The 19,701-nt window shown below is 39.9% G+C and overlaps 1 protein-coding gene across 2 annotated transcripts in view; it reads right to left on the minus strand.

Moving 5' to 3' along the window:
• Positions 1-325: 325 nt before the first annotated feature.
• Positions 326-19,701, minus strand: part of VSIG4 (V-set and immunoglobulin domain containing 4) — a 46,942-nt gene continuing 27,566 nt past the window's right edge. For both annotated transcript variants that reach the window (XM_054574252.1, XM_054574251.1), the window contains exons 4-8: positions 7,264-7,326; positions 6,648-6,725; positions 4,128-4,232; positions 1,369-1,390; positions 326-1,038 (exon numbers count right to left, since the gene is read on the minus strand). In XM_054574252.1, coding sequence (XP_054430227.1) covers positions 801-1,038; positions 1,369-1,390; positions 4,128-4,232; positions 6,648-6,725; positions 7,264-7,326 — 506 coding nt within the window. In that variant the 3' untranslated portion in view covers positions 326-800. The remainder of the gene's footprint in view (positions 1,039-1,368; positions 1,391-4,127; positions 4,233-6,647; positions 6,726-7,263; positions 7,327-19,701) is intronic.

Below are 19,701 nucleotides of genomic sequence, written 5' to 3' on the forward strand. Positions count from 1 at the left end.
CCATAGTCTTCTGAGACAAAATAAGGGCTCCTTTTTGTCCAGTTTTCAATTGGCCGGGGAAGAATCATCCAGGTTGGCCTGGCAGGATGATTGATAAAGGAAAAATGGAAGGCAGTTGAATACTATTTTACCAAAGATTCATTGTTCTAGTTGGGGCCACCACTGAAGTGAGGTAAGGGTGGCATGGGTGGAAAGAAAAAAAACCAAAAGAAAAAGATGCTATTTATACTCCTAGGGCCCCAAACATCTCAATTAGTCTCACTTGAATCATTGTTGGTAGGTGCTTGAGACAAGATTGATACAACCAAGGTTGCTATTATGATTAGATATTTATTCAACATCAAAAGAATATCAGAGCACTAGACTCACAGTGTAAGAGCGGAACTGAACCCTGGCCTGTTACATGACAGTTTCAATTTAAAACAATCTGGCTTTGGAAAGAAGGAAGTGATTCTGGATATAACTTGTCCCCTGAGCTGGCAGAACTCAGCCTCCATCTGCTGTTCTGGTGAGAAGATGCCAAAGTTGAGTGGTGTCTTAGTGCTATACAAACTTCCCTCTGGTGCTTGGAGAGAAGCAACAGAAGCCCAGGCAGGGATACAAGAAGGCTTGGGGCCCAACCCAGAAGCAAACTTGCTTGTGTGCATGTGGCAACTTCTTAGGCAAAGACAGTCACACTTAGGGATCTCAGTGTTGGCAGGTAAGACATGTTGGACTATCCAGGAAGAGAAGGGAGACTATGCAGAAAGTAGGGGTTAAAAGGTAATTATGTCAGCAAACCCTGGCCTAGTAGGGCAGTTTTAGCAGACACTCTTTCCCTCGGTGGTCAGAAGCTCATGGTCCGGGGAAACTGTGTGCAGCAGGCAAGCATAGTCACCATTTATCTGGGCGATGATCTGGTACTCCTGGTCCAGGCGGGGTTCATCAGAGTATTCATTGCCCAGAGTCCAGGAAGCTGGTTCTTCACTGAAGCAGCCACTTTCGAAGACGGTCGCCCTCATGGTTTCACCAGAGTTGCTGGCCTCCCTGGAATTCACTCTGTGTCCCAAAGCCCACCACACATAAGAAGAGAGTTGAGGCTGGGACTCTGGTTTCCCACACTTGGGCCCCAATTCTTGTCAACTGACCCACAGGCTGTCACCCATAGATTGTATGAACAGAAGGCTAGTGGACCTGAATTATCCTGTGTGTTTGTGGGCTATGATAGAACCTCTGGAAGTGCTTCAGAGAGTGAGGAAATCTGTGCCCTGATCCTGAAGACCTTTGGGCTTAGTGTTGTGTTTGTGCCAAACCCTGTTTCCTCCATGCTAGTGACCTATAAAATTGAGGGCAGGGAAAGAGAAGATAGAAGAGGAGAGGCTATCTTACCTGAAGACTTCATAGACATGCTCTAGAAAAGAAGGAGAAATCAGGTCAGAAATCTACATGTGGAGTGGACAAGGGCCAGGCATGGACCTTGGGTAACAGTCAAAATGTAGGGGTTCTCAATAAGTTCAGTTTTACAACAACTGAAAAGGTGAGTTGAAACATAGGGATGTAGATTTCTCATGCAAAGGAAGAGGAAGCACAGCTGGTAACTGCCCTCTTTGGCATACTCTGACTCAGGGCACTGGGCTGGAGCAGTTGCTTAATGTGGTGGGGTGAGGAACACTGGAACTGAATCCACTTCCCACCAAGGAATCTTGCCTAAGATCCCCAGAGAGTCCCTGTGTGAAACTTGGCAGCCAGGTAAGAGCCCAGACAGAAGGGGCTGAATTAGTCTGATGTCAGGAACCATGGCCTATGCCATTCCCAGATGCACTCATCCCAACCCTACAACCAGGAAAGGTCCAGAAATAGGCCTTGGAGTGGGTCACCATTGCCCTCTAGGAGAAATACCTATATTCCATGCAAGTTTAAAGGCAAGTTTGGTACAAAGATGAATGTCTCGTGGTACCGTCCTCTAGGAGCTTATAATCTTTCAACTGGGAATGTATGCATTACACCACAACAAATTAAAAGTGGCACGATGCAGCAGGCCTTCTACATTGCTATATAACCTTGTATTTCCATTTCCTCCCTACTCCATTGTTCTGATAGCTTTTGTACTTCAGGGGTTGTGTCTATTACATTTTTATATGTCCAGTACCTGGCACATAGTAGACATCCAATAACTACATATTGAATCAAATTGGTGCCCCAAGATTATCTCCTTTATAAAGAGGTAAAAAACAGGAATCCCAGGAAGGTGATCGAGGAAGGGAAAAAACATAAAGGTGTGACTTCAGTGACTAGATATTAGGCAGTGGTGGGAGTAGAGAAGATAAGCCATAGCCATGTTACAGAGGGCTTTTAATGAAATGCTACATTTTGATTTCTATTTCCTGGGCTATGAGGAGACCTGGAAGGAAAACAATGTATGATTACAGTTTATAACCAGTCTCACTGAGACTATGATGAATGTTTTACTTTTAGTACTCTTGGGATTTGTGGCCACTTGAGATATCTCTACTTCCAAGTTTAGTCTCATGGTTCATAGCCATGTTAACTGGCCAAGACTGCAGAGCTCATACCTGACATCTAGAAAAAAAAGATATATTCAAGCCTCCCTTTGCTTTTTTGATTGGAGAGACCCATGTGGAAACCAGTCAGTTTGGGAGTAGGAGCTGTTAGGAGTGGAATAGGCATACTAATAGTAGGTTAAACAGCTAGTGCAGCAGGCATTGAGGTGTAGCTAGATGTTACTTAGAAAGTAACATCTAAATTATCTTTTTTCTTCTTTCTTGGCTCACGGTTGTAAAATGCCCCTGACAACTGCACCTTTATCACATCACTCCTTTGCTTAAAAAATTTGCTGTCTTTTAGTGCTTCTGCAAGACCTACAGAAAAAAAGTGCAAATTCCTTAACCTGCCATTCAAGACCTTCTATATCACCAATTAACTTTCTTTTTCCCAGTATTTTCCCATTGCTCAGCTACATAAATTTTCTTTATTGATAACTACATTAACAATTATCTTTTAAAACTTTACACCTTTACTCATTTATAAGAGGGGACCCAAAAAACCTGGAATTATCTTCTGGAGAATGGGCCCCTTGTACAGACTTCCCTCAGTAGGTGAGTGATTGAGGAACCCATCTGTATCAGTGTACCAGTTGGCCTTGTTGTAACCGGCCTTGTTGTGTTTGGCTTCAGTGAATTTTTTTGAAGACTCAGTGTGTTTGCCTGTTTCATGATGGGTGGAGTGCACCTGCCTATACTACACTGAGTGTTCAGCAGTTTTTGACCAAAAACAGCATGACTCCCATGCCCCACCCTCTCTATTCACACTATCTCACCCCAAGTGACTTTTTTTGGTTTCCCCAGATGAAAAAAATCCTCATCAAAGGGAAACATTTTGCCAGTGTGGAAAAGGTGAAACAAAAAACCGCAAAAGCACTAAAAGGCATCAAAATTGACGTGTTCAAAAACTGTTTTGAGCAGTGCAAAAAACATCTCAGTAGGTGTATTGCATCAAATGGAGAGTACTTTGAAGGTGACTGAAGTTTAAACATGTAAGAATAAGTACACAATTTTTTATAATTAAATTCCACTTTGGGGAGTTCCTCCTCATATTTCCTCCTTCCTGTAATACTACCCCTTTCTAAATTGTTTACATTCTCTAAGGCCTGGTCATAGTCCCACCTTCTTTTGAAAGTTCTTGCTAATTACTCTACCCTTAACTGATTTTCCTGTCCTCTGGATTCCTTTAGCATCTATTGTATTGAACTCCAGGCTTTGACTCCATAGGTATATTGCTATGTATCATTACTGATAAGCTCCATGCTTCTACATTAAATCCCCTAAATAAATTGTAAGCAACTTGAGGCCAAAGATTTTGACTTTTCCTTCTCTTTTATCCTATTAGACAACCCATTATGGAGATGGTTGTACTAGGCTGGGTACCAAAGATTTGTAAATTTATTTTTATAAGCTGTATTGTTATTGTTGGCGTGCACGTATGTCCTTATTTACCCTTACCCTCACTCCAAAACTAGGGTGGGAACTCTTTGAAATGCCTAATAAAGTGCCTGATACAGAGTTTATACTCACCTATGCTGCTAAAATAAATGAATGACCAAGAGCCACACAGTCATACTCATAACTCACCCTGCTGGGACTTCTTCCTGTAGAACATGACATAAGCCATGCCGAAGACCACCATACAGCATAGGGAGGTGATAAGAATTATGACAAAGATAGGCAGGCCTTTTCCTAGAAGGCAAAACAACACCAAATGGTCTCTGGTTAAAAATTTATCCAGAAACCGAGATCCAAATAATCAGCCCAGGCTAGCCCACACCTCCTTCTTTCCATTTTCCATCTTCTCTTAAATTTCTCAGCTAGCCAGAGAGACAAACAAAATCGAACACCTATGACAAAGACTTGAGAGAGGCTAGAGACTTTATGTATAAATGAGTTCTTTCAAACCCACTGGCTGATGGCTCATAGGCCTCATAGTCCTCCGTACTTTTCATGGGACCAAGATAAGGGGTGTTCCCATTCTCTTAGAGAGGAGAAAGTAGTACACTGACTTACCTGCTTCACAAAAGTGCTGAGAGTTTTGTTAATTACTCCTAACCACAAAATTCTCTTTTACACTCTCTGGCCAAGTATTCAGGTTTCTTTTTCCTCAAAACACATTTCCACTGAGTCTCCTGGGTTACCTATTCCAGTCATGTCTACAAGCTGAAGCAAATAACTAGACTGGGCTTCTAGTCCTGGATCTGTTATGTACTTGCTCTATGCTGTGGTAAGCAGATATTGGTCCTCAAAAGATGTTCATATCCAAATCCCCAGAATCACTATGTTAGTTTATGTTGTAAGGAGAAGTTAAGGTTGCAAAATGATTTAACATTGCTAATTAGCTGACATTGAGATGGGGATATTATCTTGAATTATCTGAGTGGGCTCAGTGTAATCACAAGGGTTTTGTAAAAGAGAAAGAAGAAAACAGAGTAAGAAGTAGGAGTCAGAGAAATTTAAGGAAACAACGTTGCTACTTTTAAAAATGCTGTGAAGGGGCCAAGAGCCAAGAAATGTGGGTAATTTTAGAAGCTGGATAGGGCAAAGAAACTGATTCTGTCATAAAGTCTCCAGAAAGAACATAGCCTTACTGACACCTTGATTTTAGCCAAGTGCGTCAGGCTTCTGATCTCTATGATTGTAAGATAATGCATTTGTGTTATTTTAAGGCACTGAGTTTGGGGTAATCTTTATAGTGGTCATGGAAAAATAAATACAGTGACTTTTGTCAAATTCTTGACTAGGCCTTATTTTCCCCATAATTTCAAGGAAAAGATTGGATAATGTCTAATGTACTGTAGCTATAATATTTTTAATCTAGGGGGTAGGATCAAAAGATAAAGAAGGATAGGTAAAAGAATACCCATGTTCTTAGAATTTGCTGCTGCACCTGGTTTTGTTTTTACCAGACCCCAAAATATTCTGTCTTAGAAATCTGGTATTTGTGGTCCTCAGGTATCTGGTTGGAGCTGAAAGCATCAAAGCTATAAACTGACATAGATAAAAGGCAGATTCCTCTTTGGAGGGAGCTAAGTAGTGAAAAACTTGATGGAGGATGTGAGGCACAGACCCAACATCTGAGAATCCCTATTCTGTACAGGGTTAACTTCTCATTTTCCCAAACCAACTCTCCAAGAGGTATCTTCTAATCTCCCTTCTACCATTAGATGTTGCCCTGGGAGAAGCATGCAGTTATGGAAGCCTTCAAGCCAAAGGTGGCAATACAAAGGTGGCACACCAATTAGGTTTGGGCTATGTTCACAGACATCAAAGAAGTTCTGCAACAAGAAGTGGAGAAGAACAGGAGTATTAAGAAGTCCATTATCAATTATAGGCAGCCAGAGGATGAGCTCAAGAGTGATAGTCATCAAACTAGCATAAACCAATCAAAACATGTCTATTATAGACTAGGAGTCTTAGAGGTCCCTTGCAGTACTAGGCATCAACATTTTTGTTGAAGGACCACGGGGTGGCCTGGGGAGTTCTGAGAAATAAGCCAGAGCCCCTCAGATGATAATGAGGACTTCAGCAGCTATAAGAAGTATCAAAATATCAACTAATATAAATTATGTTAATATTAAAATAAATCATTGAGGTCATACTAGTGCATACCAGCTCACTATCAGCTCCAGTTAAAACACAAAAGAGCTTCTTTTTGGGATTTGGATCTCTGAGACCATGACTTAGGGATCTTTGAAACTCTGGAGGAATTAGAAGTCAGTTGCAAGCTGCTTGGTGAACCCTGGTGAAGAATTCCAGTAATGAGACACTTCCATTATTCTTACCTGGCCTCTTTAGGAGAGCTGACTGAGGTTATAGATCCATTTCTATTCTTGCTTAAAATGTTCATAAAGTATGACAGCTAAGAACACATCCACCACTTCCCGTAACCCCACTCTGACTTTTATTATCCCTGGATCTATATTTCTCCCTCTCCAGCCCACCTACCCTTCTCGTATCCAGGGTCCTTGACCATCGTCTAAATTCTAAACCATAGCAAATAGTGGTTGCAGAGCTGAATTTCCTTAGGACAAGGTATATTGTGGAAAGTGTCAGTTGCAAAGTTTAGAGCCAAAAAGAAAGAAGTAGTGACATTGCCCTTACCTGGCCCAGCACTGGTATCCCCAAGGTAGCTATGCACTTCAGTAGTCCAGCCCCAGGATGAGTTCACTGTGAGTGTTCCTGTGAAAACAGGTTATTAGGGTCCAAGAACCCTCTTCCATCCAGGAACTGGGATGTGAGAGCAACTGAAAATTTGGGATCCTCCTCTGGACATCTGTGCTGAGCTTCCCAGAATTTCTGGCCATGTCATTGACCACTTGTACTATGAGGTGAAGTGCCTTAGTTTATTACTGTTGGTAGTGGGAAGAAGGTCCAAAGAGGGGAGGCAACATATTCAAAGTCCCACAGAAAGTGAGACTATGAACTGAATAGAAGCCTTCAGTTTTCTCTTTCCCTATGGGATTATTCTAATTATCTCCTTCTTTTTGCTTCAGAAGTTTTAACAAAGAAGAGTGTGTGTGTATTCATTCATGGTTCCACTTTTTCATAGTCCTTAAATCCTTGTTACCTTTCTTTTTTTATTACATTATTGCTATGTCCTCTATGAGGAACCCAGTGACCTTTTACTGACTATCTAATGGCATTGGGCCTTCCCCCTTGGTTTTCATGACACCATTTCAGACCTCTCTCAATCCAAAAGAACCCAGGTAAAACTTACTTTCCAAAGGGGACTGAATGGTTGTGGGTGCCTCACTCTTGTTTTTTAGTGACTTTGAGGATTCTGCAAAGGAAAAGAAGCTCAGTCAAAGTTCCCAACACCCTTGAGAGAACAGTTCAATGACCTAAGAAAATTGGAAAGTAAGTAAAGGCCAGTAAGGTCCATAATTGGACCTGTCTCAACATTTCTCTCATTATGGTAAAAATTTTTGTGTTACCTCTTTATACTTAAAATAATTCTAAGGCAGCATTATTAACCCAGGGTTCACAGACACAAAAGAAATGTGTAGTTAAAGTGCAGAGTGTCTTTCAACTTGGATGGGAAAAACAGACTTTGTTTTTAGTAATTTTTAACTAATTTTTGTCTGTTTATTCTCTTGAGAGAGAGAGACTTGGGAAGTATTACAAAGAAGGTAGCTGTGGGTAATGTCAGTGGAAATGGTAGAGTAATAACCTCTGAATATTTACCTATTCACAAATGCAATAAAATAACTGGCAAAATTTTTGTAATCAGCTCCTTTTTCAGAATTTTGGAAATTAGCCAAATGCTTGCATCAACTCAGGGAGCATTTATGAGAGAAAAACACCCCATTCTTGTTAAGAACTTATATATTTCATGGCATTTTAACTTACCTTAGCCCCATTACCTCTCAACAGTCCAGTAGTAGCTCTGAAATAAAACCCAATTCCAGGACAATAGATTTAATTCCCAAACAATTGTCATTATTTGACTTGTGTAACAGTTTCTTGAAAGACCTTATTCAAAAGGTTTGTCTTTATTGGTCAGTCAGTGCTAAAACTCTCCCTGGGGAGAAGAATTTGTCACACAGTTGTTTGAGGAAATGAATAACAGTTGAGAGAAACAAGAGCCTAACCAAAAAAAAAACAAAAAACAATGAGGAATGAGATATCCATAGGGACATTGAAAAACTCGATTTCCCAGGGATCTATAGGGCCACACACATGCATTGAGCTGTACACACTAAAGAAATACATGAGAAGGCCATAAATTTTACCTTTGCCTAGCCTCAAGGCTCTGAAAAGCAGGAAGTGAAAGCTATGAGAAATTATAAACTTCTTAGGTGGGTGTTTAAGACATAATTTTAAAAGGCAATAGAGCCCTTAAGTAGACAGGGAAATTTCTTGGTTCTAGGTATTTAAGGAAACCTTTATTCAGTTATCAGCATGCCACTAGGGTAACCCAGAAGAGATTTAGTGGCCATTCATGACAAATAATATAGAAGACTATAGAGAATAAGTTCAGAATAGTCACAAAATGAACAAACAACAACTAGTAAAACAAGCAGTGCCAACAACAAGCCCTGGTAAGAGAGAAGGAAAAAAAATCAGATTTGCAGAGTTGCCATATTATATTTGAAAAGTCCGGTTTTCAAACAAAATATGAGACATGCAAAGAAACTAGAAAATATACCTCTTAAACAGGTATAAAATAAGTAGAAATGGTCCCTTACGAGACACAGATATTGGAAGTACTAGAAAAATATTTTAAAACAATTATTTTAAATATGTTTAAAAAACAAAAGAGAATCATGTCAAAAGAACTGAGAGACTGAGAACAATTCAAACCAATTAGAGAAAATCAATAAAGAGACAGAAATTATAAAACAGGAACCACCTAGAAATACTGGAGTTGAAAAGCACAATACTTGGAAGGAAAAAAATTACTAGTGGGGAGAAAAAAAATGTACTAGAGCAAATTTTAACAGGCAGAAGAAAGAATCAGTAAATTTGAAGATATGACAATTGAAATGAGCCACTTCAAGGAACAGGAAAAAAAAAATGAATAACAAAAAAATGAGCAGCTCCTTGGAGATCTATAGGATATCATCAAGTATACCAAAATACAGGTAATGGGAGTTCTAGAAAAAAAATGTTTAAAAAAGGTGGACGTAATATTTATTTTGTTTAATCCTTGCTTAAGGATATGTTTATTGATTTTAGAGAGAGCAGAGGGCAGTGGGGGTTGGGGGGGAGAGAAACATCAATGTGAGAGAGAAACATTGATCAGTTGCTGCCCATGTACACCCTGACTGGGAATCAAACCCACAGCCTAGGTATGTACCCTGACCAGGAATCAAACCCACAATTTTTTGGTGTTTGGAATGATGCTCCAACCAACTGAGCAACCTGGCCAGAGTAGACACAATATTTTACAAAATAATGTCAAAGAATTGGAGGGGGAGGTAGGGGGCAGGGGAAAGTAGTGCGGGGAAGGCAGAGACAAATATATTTGGAAAAATGAATTAACTAATTTTAAAAAATTCAAATGTCATGAAAAATATTTAATCTGCAGATAAAGAAGATCAATGAACTCTAGGCAGGAAAATGACCCAAGACTAGACACATAATAAAAGTCAAAGCCTAAGAAACAATATTGAAAACAGCAAGAGAGAGAAGCAAGTCTTTATACAAACTGATTCTTGATAAGATTAATTGCTGATTTCTCGTTGGAAATAATGGAGGCCATTAAGGCATTGAGATGACATATTTAAAGTACTCAAGCAAAACACCTATCCATCAAGAATATTATACTTAGCAAAACTACCCTTCAAAGAACGCATAAGAAATTAAAGCACACTAAGATAAACAATAGCTGGGAAAGTTTCACTACCAGACCTCTCTTATGATAAATTTTCATGAAAATTCTTCAGGCTGACATGAGAAGCATCAGATAGTTACTTGAATCAATGTGAATAAATAAAGCATCAGTAAAGAAAACTGCATAAATATAGATTATAAATGTACTTCTGTTTATAACACTTTTTTCTATCAATTTTAAAAGACACCTAGAAGGGGAAGGGTCATCAAAGAACATGTATAAAGGGCCCATGGACAAAGACAATGGGGGAAAACTGTAATTGAACAACAATAAAAATGTTTTAAAAAGATTATATAAAGCAATAATTATAAACCTATGTTGATATGATTATACTGTATAAAATGTAACCTGTTACAATAACAGCATAAAAGAGGAAGAATGTCGTTATGTAGAAACAAATTTTTTGTATATTATTGAAATTAAGTGGGCATAATGCAAACTAGAATATAGTATATTAAGAATTAGAGACAATCAAGATGGTGAAGGAGTGAGGGGAGGTCACATTGACCTCCTCCCAGGACCAACATGGAATTACAACTAAATTGGGGAAAAATCACCTGGAACTAACACCTGAACAAGAGCAAGAGAGGAGCCTTGTAACCTCAGAGACAGAAGAATCGACTTTAGCACAATCTAACTGGTAAGGAGTGCGGTACAGACCAGAGAAGGCGGGCGGGGCACCGACGGGCAGCAGCACCAGAAGGATATTGAAATGGCCCGTGGTATCCCCCTGAGAAGAGTGGGGTCGAAACCAAAACTGGGGATCTCTAGCTCATAGCACCAGAGCCCAAAAAGTACACAGAAAACAGCCAACTGCGAAAAGTGGCAGGGTTGCTCTCTGCCAGAGACAGGTAGCTGGAGACACAAAGAGCCTTCTATAGGGCCAATGCAAAATTTTTATTTCAAGCCACTTACCCTGGTCTCTGGCAAAGGCGGGGGGAGATTGGGCTTGAGATGCCTGAGGAGAGACTGGGGAAGGAGGCTTTGGGGAGAGAACTGACAGAGTAGCCATCAGGATCTGGGTGCTGACTTATCCCCCACAAGGCAGCAGCCATCTTGCTCAGGAAGAGACCATTCCCCCCCGGCACTAGCGTCAAAGGACCCAACAGCCCCACCCCTACATAGGATTCCACCCTGTCTTATGCTGTCTAAGCCGCCTGCTGAGTGCAGAGCGGCAGCCACAGAAAATAGATCCCTGGCTAAAGGGGGCACAGAGAGGTCAGGTGACGCTTGAGGAGAGACTGGGGATGGAGGCTTTGGGGAGAGAATGGAGAGAGCAGCCAGCGGGATCCCAGCGCGGACTCCTCCTCCTTACAGCAGCAGTGTGAGAGGACCCAATAACTCTGCGCCCAGGAAGGACTCTGCCCCGCCCTGAGCTGTCCGAGGCGCCCTGCTGAGTGCAGAGTGACTAGATTAACAGCTGAAGGAGACAGCCACAGACAGCAGATTCATGGAAGTCTCGAACAGACTGCCTAAGGTCAGACAGGAACAACATCTGGCATCTTCAGAGGCAGATCCGGAAAATAAAAACAGTCATTTCCAACCATAGAAGTTTACACCACAAACTTAGAGAATCAAAACAGATCAGTCTAAGAAGCAGAAGCAAAAAGGAAGAGTCTCACAAATTATGGGAAGAAAAAGAAATACGCCCCACTCGAAGGGAAATGAGGAATCCCCAGAAAGAGAACTGAATTAAATAGAGTCAATTAAACTATCAGATATTGAGTTCCAAACAACAGTTCTAAAGAAGCTCAATGAACTCAGTGAGCTCAGAGAGAATTACCAAAAAAAAAAAAACAAAAAAAAAAACAGGGAAACTATGAGGAACTTACTGCAAACTATATCAGCATGAAAAAGGACATAGAAACTATCAAAAAGAGACAAGAGGAAATGAAGAATAGAATTTCTGAATTGAAGAACAGTAGAAGAAATGTAAAGCAGGCTAGATGAACCTGAGGACAGAATCAGTGAGCTGGAAGACAATGTAGAAAAAAGCTCCCAGAAAGAGCCAGAAAAGGAAAAAAAAAAGACTAAAAAAGAATGAAGCGGCATTGAGGGAAATGCAGGGCAACCTGAAACATAATAATATCTGTATAATAGGGATACCAGAAGGAGAAGAGGCTGAGGAAGGGATAGAGAACCTGTTTGAAAAAGTAATGATGGAAAACTTCCCCAATTGGAGGGGAGAAAAGTCACACGAGTCCAGGAAGCACAGAGGGTCCCATTCAAGAGGGACCGAATGAGGCCCACTCCAAGACACATCATCATTAAAACGGCAAGTTGCAAAGACAAACAGAGAATTCTAGAGCAAGCAAGGGAGAAAGAGGTATTAACATATAAGGGAGCCCCAATATGGCTAGCATCTGACTTCTCAGCAGAAACACTGCAAGCCAGAAGGAAATGGCAAGAAATATTCCAAGTCATGAAAAGCAAAGGTCTGCAACCACGACTGCTCTACCCAGCAAGGCTCTGCATTAAAATGGAAGGCAAAATCAGGAGTTTCCCTGACAAAAGAAGGCTAAAGGATACACCTCCACCAAACCAGCACTGCCAAATATGCTAAAGGGACTGCTTTAAGATGAAGAAAAAGTTTCTATGAATACCCAGTTCCTTTCAGAGTTGCCAATACTTGATATTACCAATATTTTTAATACTCATTAATCTGATTGGGACAATGATGTTATCTTAATTTTTCCTTTATTATTTGTTGAAAGCAAACCTGTTTTGGTATATTTCTTGCCTATTTCTATTATTTTTTTAAAAAAAGCTTTAATTGGATCATTTGTCTTCTTGGAGTGAAGTCGAGTGAGTTCTTTGTATATCTTGGAGATCAAACCTCCATCTGATGTATCATTAGCAAATACATTCTCCCATATGGTTGGCTCCCTTTTCATTTTCCTGATGTTTTCTTTTGCCCTGCAGAAGCTTCTTATTTTGATGAGGTCCCACTTGTTTATTCTTTCCTTTATGTCCCTTGCATTAAGGAAGACATATCCGTGAAAAAATTGCTGCGTGGGATATCTGAGAGTTTCCTGCCAATGTTCTCCTCTAGGACGTTGATGGTGTTGTGACTTATATTTAAGTCTTTTATCCATCTTGAGTTTATTTTTGTGTATGGTGTCAGCTGATGGTCCAATTTCAATTTTTTGCATGTAGCCGTCCAGCTCTCCCAACACCATTTGTTGAAGAGGCTATTATGGCTCCATTTTATGCTTCTGCCCACTTTGTCAAATATAAGATGCCCATAGAGACCTGGGCTTATTTCTGGGCTTTCTATACTGTTTCACTTGTCTATGGATCTGTTCTTGTGCCAGTACCAGATTGTTTTGAGTATAGTGGCTCTGTAGTAGAGTTTGATGTCCAGTATTGTGATCCCTCCTACTTTGTGTTTCTTTCTCAAAATTGCTGAGGCTATTTGGGGTCGTTTATGGTTCCATTTAAATTTTTGAAATGTCTGTTCTATTTCTGTGAAATACATCATTGGTATCTTAATAGGGATTGCATTGAATCTATCAATTGCTTTGGGTAGTATGGACATATCGATGATATTAATTCTTCCAATCCATGAGCACGCTATATGCTTCCATTTATTTGTGTCTTCCTTAATTTCTTTCTTCAATGTTGTATAGTTTTCTGCATACAGGTCTTTTACGTCTTTGGTTAAATTTATGCCTAGGTACTTTATTTTTCTTCTTGCTATATAGAATGGTATTTTTCTTCTGATTTCTTCTTCTATTGCATTGCTGGTATACAAAAATGCCTTTGATTTCTGAATGTTGACTTTGTATCCTGCTGTTTTGCGAAATTCACTTATTAGGTTGAGGAGTTTTTTGGTAGAGTCTACAGGGTTCTCTATGTACTCTATCAAACAATCCAATCAAAAAATGGGCAAAGGACCTGGGCAGATGCTTTTCCAAGGAGGAAATACAGAGGGCCCAGAGGCATTTGAAAGGATGCTCAGCATCACTAGCCATCAGAGAAATGCAGATCAAAACCACCTAGAGGTACCACCTCACACCAGTCAGAGTGGCCATCATAAACAGATCAACAAACAAAAGGTACTGGAGAGGCTGTGGAGAAAAGGGAACCCTAGTACACTGTTGGTGGGAATGCAGACTGCTGCAGCCACTCTGGAAAGCAGTGTGGAATGTCCTCAAAAAGCTGAAAATGGAACTGCCTTTTGATCCAGTGATTCCCCTGCTGGGACTATACCCTAAGAATCCCAAAATGCCAATACAAAAGAACCTATGCACCCCAATGTTCATAGCAGCACAATTTTCAATAGCTAAGTGTTGGAAGCAACCTAAGTGCCCATCAGTAGATGATTGGATCAAAAACTTAAGGTACGTATACACAATGGAATATTATGCAACAGAAAGAAAAAAAGAACTACTAAACTTCGTGACAGTATGGATGGGACTGGAGATCATTATGCTAAGCGAAATAAGCCAGGGGGCGATAGACAAATACCATATGATCTCACCTATAAGTGGAACCTAACCACAATACAAAGATGCAAGGAAAATAAGACCAGCAACACTGAAAGGAAAAGAAATCAACAGAGACAAGAGGGAAGGTGGGAGCGGGGTGGGGGCAGGGGAAAGGAAGGGAAGGGGAAAGTCAAGGAACATATAGCAAGGACTCATGGACAAAACCAAAGGGGAAGAGCTGAGGGAGGGAAGGAGGGAGGGAGCAAGGGAAAGTGGTTGGGGGGAGGCAGAGACAAATGTATTTGAAAAAATAAATTAAAATAAAATTAAAAATAAGAAAAAATAAACAAAAAATATGAAATTGGATCCCTACCTCTTACCAAACAAGAAAAGAAATTTCATGTGAATTAAAGACTTAAATGTGGGTCTCCAGGCCCAGGCAATATGGAGTAAAAATGCACTGCATCCTATTCCTCCTACAAATTACAATGGAAAACCCAGAACAAAATATGTAGTTGTCAGAAGAGTGAGGGAGAAAAGAGGGAGGACTGAAGAGGGACCTCTGGACTCAAGGGGTGACATAGCAGGGAGTTCTCTGGATGTTTGTTTGTTTTGCCTCATAGTGCTAGGACAGTCCACAACCCAACAATGCAGACAAAAGCAAGGACTCATGGACAAAGCCAAAGTGGTGGATTGAGGGAGGGAGAGCAGGGAAGGGGCAGGGGAAAGTGGTGGGGGGGAAGGCAGAGAAAAATGTATTTGGAAAAATAAATAAATTAATTTTAAAAAAAGCTTTAAATGATGTTTTGGTATTCTTTACCCATTTATTGATTAAAGATTTGTAGAACATTTTTCCCTAAAAAAACAACAAGAAACAAAAAACCTATTAACTATGTTTTAGATGTGTTGCAAATGCCTTCCTATTCTATTGCATGTCCTTTAACTTTTTTAAATGTATATTACTATATATTCTTAGATGTTTAATATAGTCATATTGTCAATATTTACTTTATAGCTTCTGGGGTTGAATATTTTACTTCAGGTCACGAGAAATATTAGTTCTATTTTCTTCTAAAACTCCTTAGATTCTACATATTTATTTTTATTTTTTATTTTATTTTTTATAATTAATTTATTTTTCCAAATACATTTGTCTCCGCCTTCCCCCTACCACTTTCCCCTGCCCCCACCCCCACTCTCCCTCCTTCAATCTTTCCCCACTTTGGCTTTGTCCATGAGTTCTTGCTATATGTTCCTTGACTTGCCCCTTTAACTCACCTGAATATTTCCTGTATAATGTGTGAAATAGGGCTCTATATTTGTTTTATTTCAAGTAATAGCGGTCCATGGACCTTATTTGTTGAATAAACCTTATTTTACCCATTGATTTGAAATATCAACTTAATCATACATATATTAATCAGGTATATATGTTTGTCTCTAGAATGTTAATTATATTTTATTGATCTAGTTGATTATTTCTGTGCTGGTGTCATGTTGGTTAAATTGCTGAGACTTCATAATGGTTTTAAATTTTTAAAAATATTTTATAATTAACTTTTTCATTTAAGAAAAATAAATGAAATCAATCTATATTTAAGAAAGAAAGAGAGAGAGATGGAACTCCTACCTTTTGCGACAACATAGATGGAACTGGAGAATATTAAGCTAAGTGAAATAAGCCAGGTGATGAAAGACAATTACCATATGATCTCACCTAAAAGTGGACTCTATTTAACAAAATAAACTAATGAATAAATTAAACCACAGGCATGGAAATGTGGAGCAGACTGAAAGTGACCAGAGGGGAGGGGGAAAGAGGAAAATGGTGGAAAGAAGGGGAAGGGACTAGACAAAGAACATGTATGAATGACCAACGGACATGGACAATGGAGTGGGAATTGACTGTAGGAGTGAGGGGTGGGGTAGGATGGGTGGAGGGGATAAAGGGGGAAAAATTGAAACAACTGTAATAGGATAAACATGATTTATAAATAAAAAATAAATAAATAAACTTGATCACAAAAAAAGAAATAATGGCAGTGACTAAGTAAATAACTAAATATATATGGTAGGAGAATGCAGATCCAAGATGATGGCAGATTAGGTGGAAGTTACAGTAACCTCTACCTAGGATTAAACTGTAATTACAAACAAATTATAGAAAAAAATAATTCTGAATAACCAACTGAAGACTAGCTGAAGAGAAGCCTTATAACCAAGAACTTACAGAAGAAACCGCATCGACTGGTAGGTAGTGCAGAGGTGCAAGAAGGCTGGCCAGGTTCCCAAGAAAAGCAGGTGAATTTCTAGAGGGATATCTCAGCTGTGTCAGGGTTTGCCCTGAGAAGCATGGGGTCTGAACCCTAAGCTAGGCTTCCCAGCCTAGAGCACAAGAACCAGGAAAGATGCCCACATAACACTCAGTTGTGAAAAGCAGCAGGGTTTCTGTCTACCAGGGAAAGATGGCTAGAGAGACAGCCAATCTTTTAAATGACCAACACACAAAATTTTGTTTGCAGCCACTCACCCTGGGCTCCAGCAGAGAGGGGACAGTGTGGACTAGAGCCATTTGAAGATAGCCTAGGGTTGAAGGCTCTGGGTAGAGAGATGAAATTTCAGTTGTCAGGATTCGTAAGCTGAGTTTTTCCCCATCCTGCAGAAGTCAGCTTTCTCTAGTGCTGCATTCCCCTCCAAGTGGCATTAGCCTGGGGGGAAGGAATAGCTGTACATGCTGGGCAACCTTTTCTTCAACCTGTGGAGCTTAAGCACTGCTGAGGAGTACAGCCAGAGGCTCTTTCAGTGATTAAGCCTAACAGGCAACCTGTTGGTGAAGGCAGATCTCTGGATGCTTTGAGAATTTTGCTGACCCACTCTCAGGCCTATCCTTGGTGTGTAGCTTGGTCTTTTCTGCACTCACTCAGGCCCAGCAGGGGGAGCCACAAGAAGTGGGTCTCTGCTATCTTCAAATTCATAACAAATTCATAACAGATTTCACAAGATCAGTCACATGCAGCATCTAACATAGGTCTGCATAGAGTCCCTCCAAAGAGGCTCAGAACATACCCAATGGTCAGTTTCAGACAAGAGCAGAGCAGGATACAATAAGTTTCAAAAGCAGCATATCCAGAGGAATATCTTGGCAGGCAACAAAACCCACTGAGTTGAATTCCGCTTTGTGTGACCAGTGCCTGCACAGCAGCTTGCACCCTCTGTTGGGGGTTGAGCCTCAAAGTCAGCCAGCCTGAGGGTCAATCCCACACATGAATGGACCAACAACAATTAGGATTCAATTATAGCAGGAGGGCCCACATAACATGCACAAGGGACTTTCTTAGAGCACCCATCTCAGGTGATCAGGGAGACTGTGCCAATAGGTCTCATGGGACTCCTACTACATAAGACTACCATACCAAGACTGGGAGTCATAGGAGATCTGCCTAACACATAAAAACAAACACAAAGAGGCAGACAAAATAGGGAGACAAAGAAGTAGGTCCCAAATGAAAGAACAAAATAATTTTCCAGAAGAATAACTAAATGAAATGGAGGCAAGAAATGTATCAGATATGGGATTCAAAGTAATGATTATAAGGATCATTAACAGCATGAAAGAGGACATAGAAACCATAACCATGGACCTGTCAGAAATGAAGAATGCAATATCTGAAATAATTAATGCACTGGAAGAAATAATCAGTAAGTTAGATGAAGCAGAGGATTGAAATAGTAATTTGGAAGATAAGGTAGAAAATCATCCAATCAGAGCAGCAAAAGAAAAAAAATAATTTAAAAAAAAAAGATAGTTTAAGGGATCTTTGGCACAAATGATGTGTAACAACATCCACATCATAGGAGTACCAGAAAGAGAAGAGAGAGAGCAAGGGATAGAGAATTTATTTGAAGAAATAATGACTGAAAAATTTCCTGACCTGGTAAATAAAAAAGACACACAAGTCCAGGAAGTGCAGAGAATCCCAAACAAGAAGGACTGAAAGAAGCCCACACCAAAACACATCATAATTAAAATGGTAAAGCTTAAAGAAAAAGAAAGAAAAATAAAAGCCATGAGAGAAAGATCATTAGTTACCTACAAGGGAGCTCCCATAAGACTGTCTACTGATCTCAACAGAAACATTTTTTAAAAAAAGATGTTGAGGTTCTTTTTAAAATTTTTAAAAATTTTTTATTTATTTTTAGAGAAGGGAAGGAGAAGGGAGAAAGAGAGGGAGAGAAATATCAATGTATGGTTGCATCTCACACGCCCCCTACTGAGGACCTGGCCTGCAACCCAGGCATGTGCCCTACACTGGGATTCGAACTAGCGATCCTGTGGTTCATAGGCTAGTACTCAATCCATTGAGCCACACCAGTTAAGGTTCAACAGAAACATATTAGGCCAGAAGGGATTGACATGAAATATTCAAAGTGATCACACAAAGTGATTGTCCATTTATTGATAAATATTCATTAGGTGACTTCTATGTGCAACATACTTTCCTGGACAATGGAAAACCAATAACGAATTTTACACCTACCAACATAAAAATAGATACTCAATATATGCTAAATAAGTTGATGGTTTGGTGATATAGATGGCCATCGGAAGTTTATTTAAAAGTCTCTTGAAACTGTTCAGAGAAAAAGAGTGAATTCTGACAAAATGCTATAGAGAAATAGGAAGAAAGGAGGAGGACTCAGTGATTGAGAAAACTTAAAATCAACGTATGAATGAAAGAAGAACCAGCAAGGGGGTCTAAGAAGAATCAGTAAAATAGATCTTAGGAGAACCAAAATAGAGTAGTGGTGTTGATAATAGTGTTTTAAAGAGCTTGAAGAGGAAGGAATGTTTAACAGGGTCTACTGCTACAGATACGTTGAGGAGGATGGGTGTGGGGTGTGAATGGAGAGGTCTTGAGCTTTGTTAATTTGGAGGTCAGTAATGACTCCAGTTTACAAAGTTATATTGTGGTAAATTGGGAAGAACTTCCAGCAGAAACTACCTCTTTCATGAGGTTGGTAGTGGCCATGGAGATGGGGCAACAGATAGAGAGAAAGATTTTTTAAATGAACATATATATAGGGATCCAAGATGGTGGCAGAGGAGGTAGAAGTTCTACTCACCTCCTTCTAGAACCATATCAAAATTAGAACTAAATTATAGAACAGTAAAACTGGATAACCATCTGAGGACTAGATGAACAAGTTTTATAACTAAGGAGATGAAGAATAAGCCACATAAAGACTGGTAAAAGGGGAAGCGATGCAAAAAGGGGCTGGCTCCACATTAACCTGAGGTGCTAAGAATCTGGAGGGATATGTTAGCTTCAGAGGTCTCCCTGGAGGAGTGAAGGTTCTCAAACTCATGCCAGGCTCCCCAGCCTAGAGA

Source organism: Pteronotus mesoamericanus, unplaced genomic scaffold, assembly GCF_021234165.1.
Source record: "Pteronotus mesoamericanus isolate MK-2021 breed Mesoamerican mustached bat unplaced genomic scaffold, CSHL_Meso_final contig_256, whole genome shotgun sequence".
In the NCBI taxonomy this organism is placed as follows: Eukaryota; Metazoa; Chordata; class Mammalia; order Chiroptera; family Mormoopidae; genus Pteronotus; species Pteronotus mesoamericanus.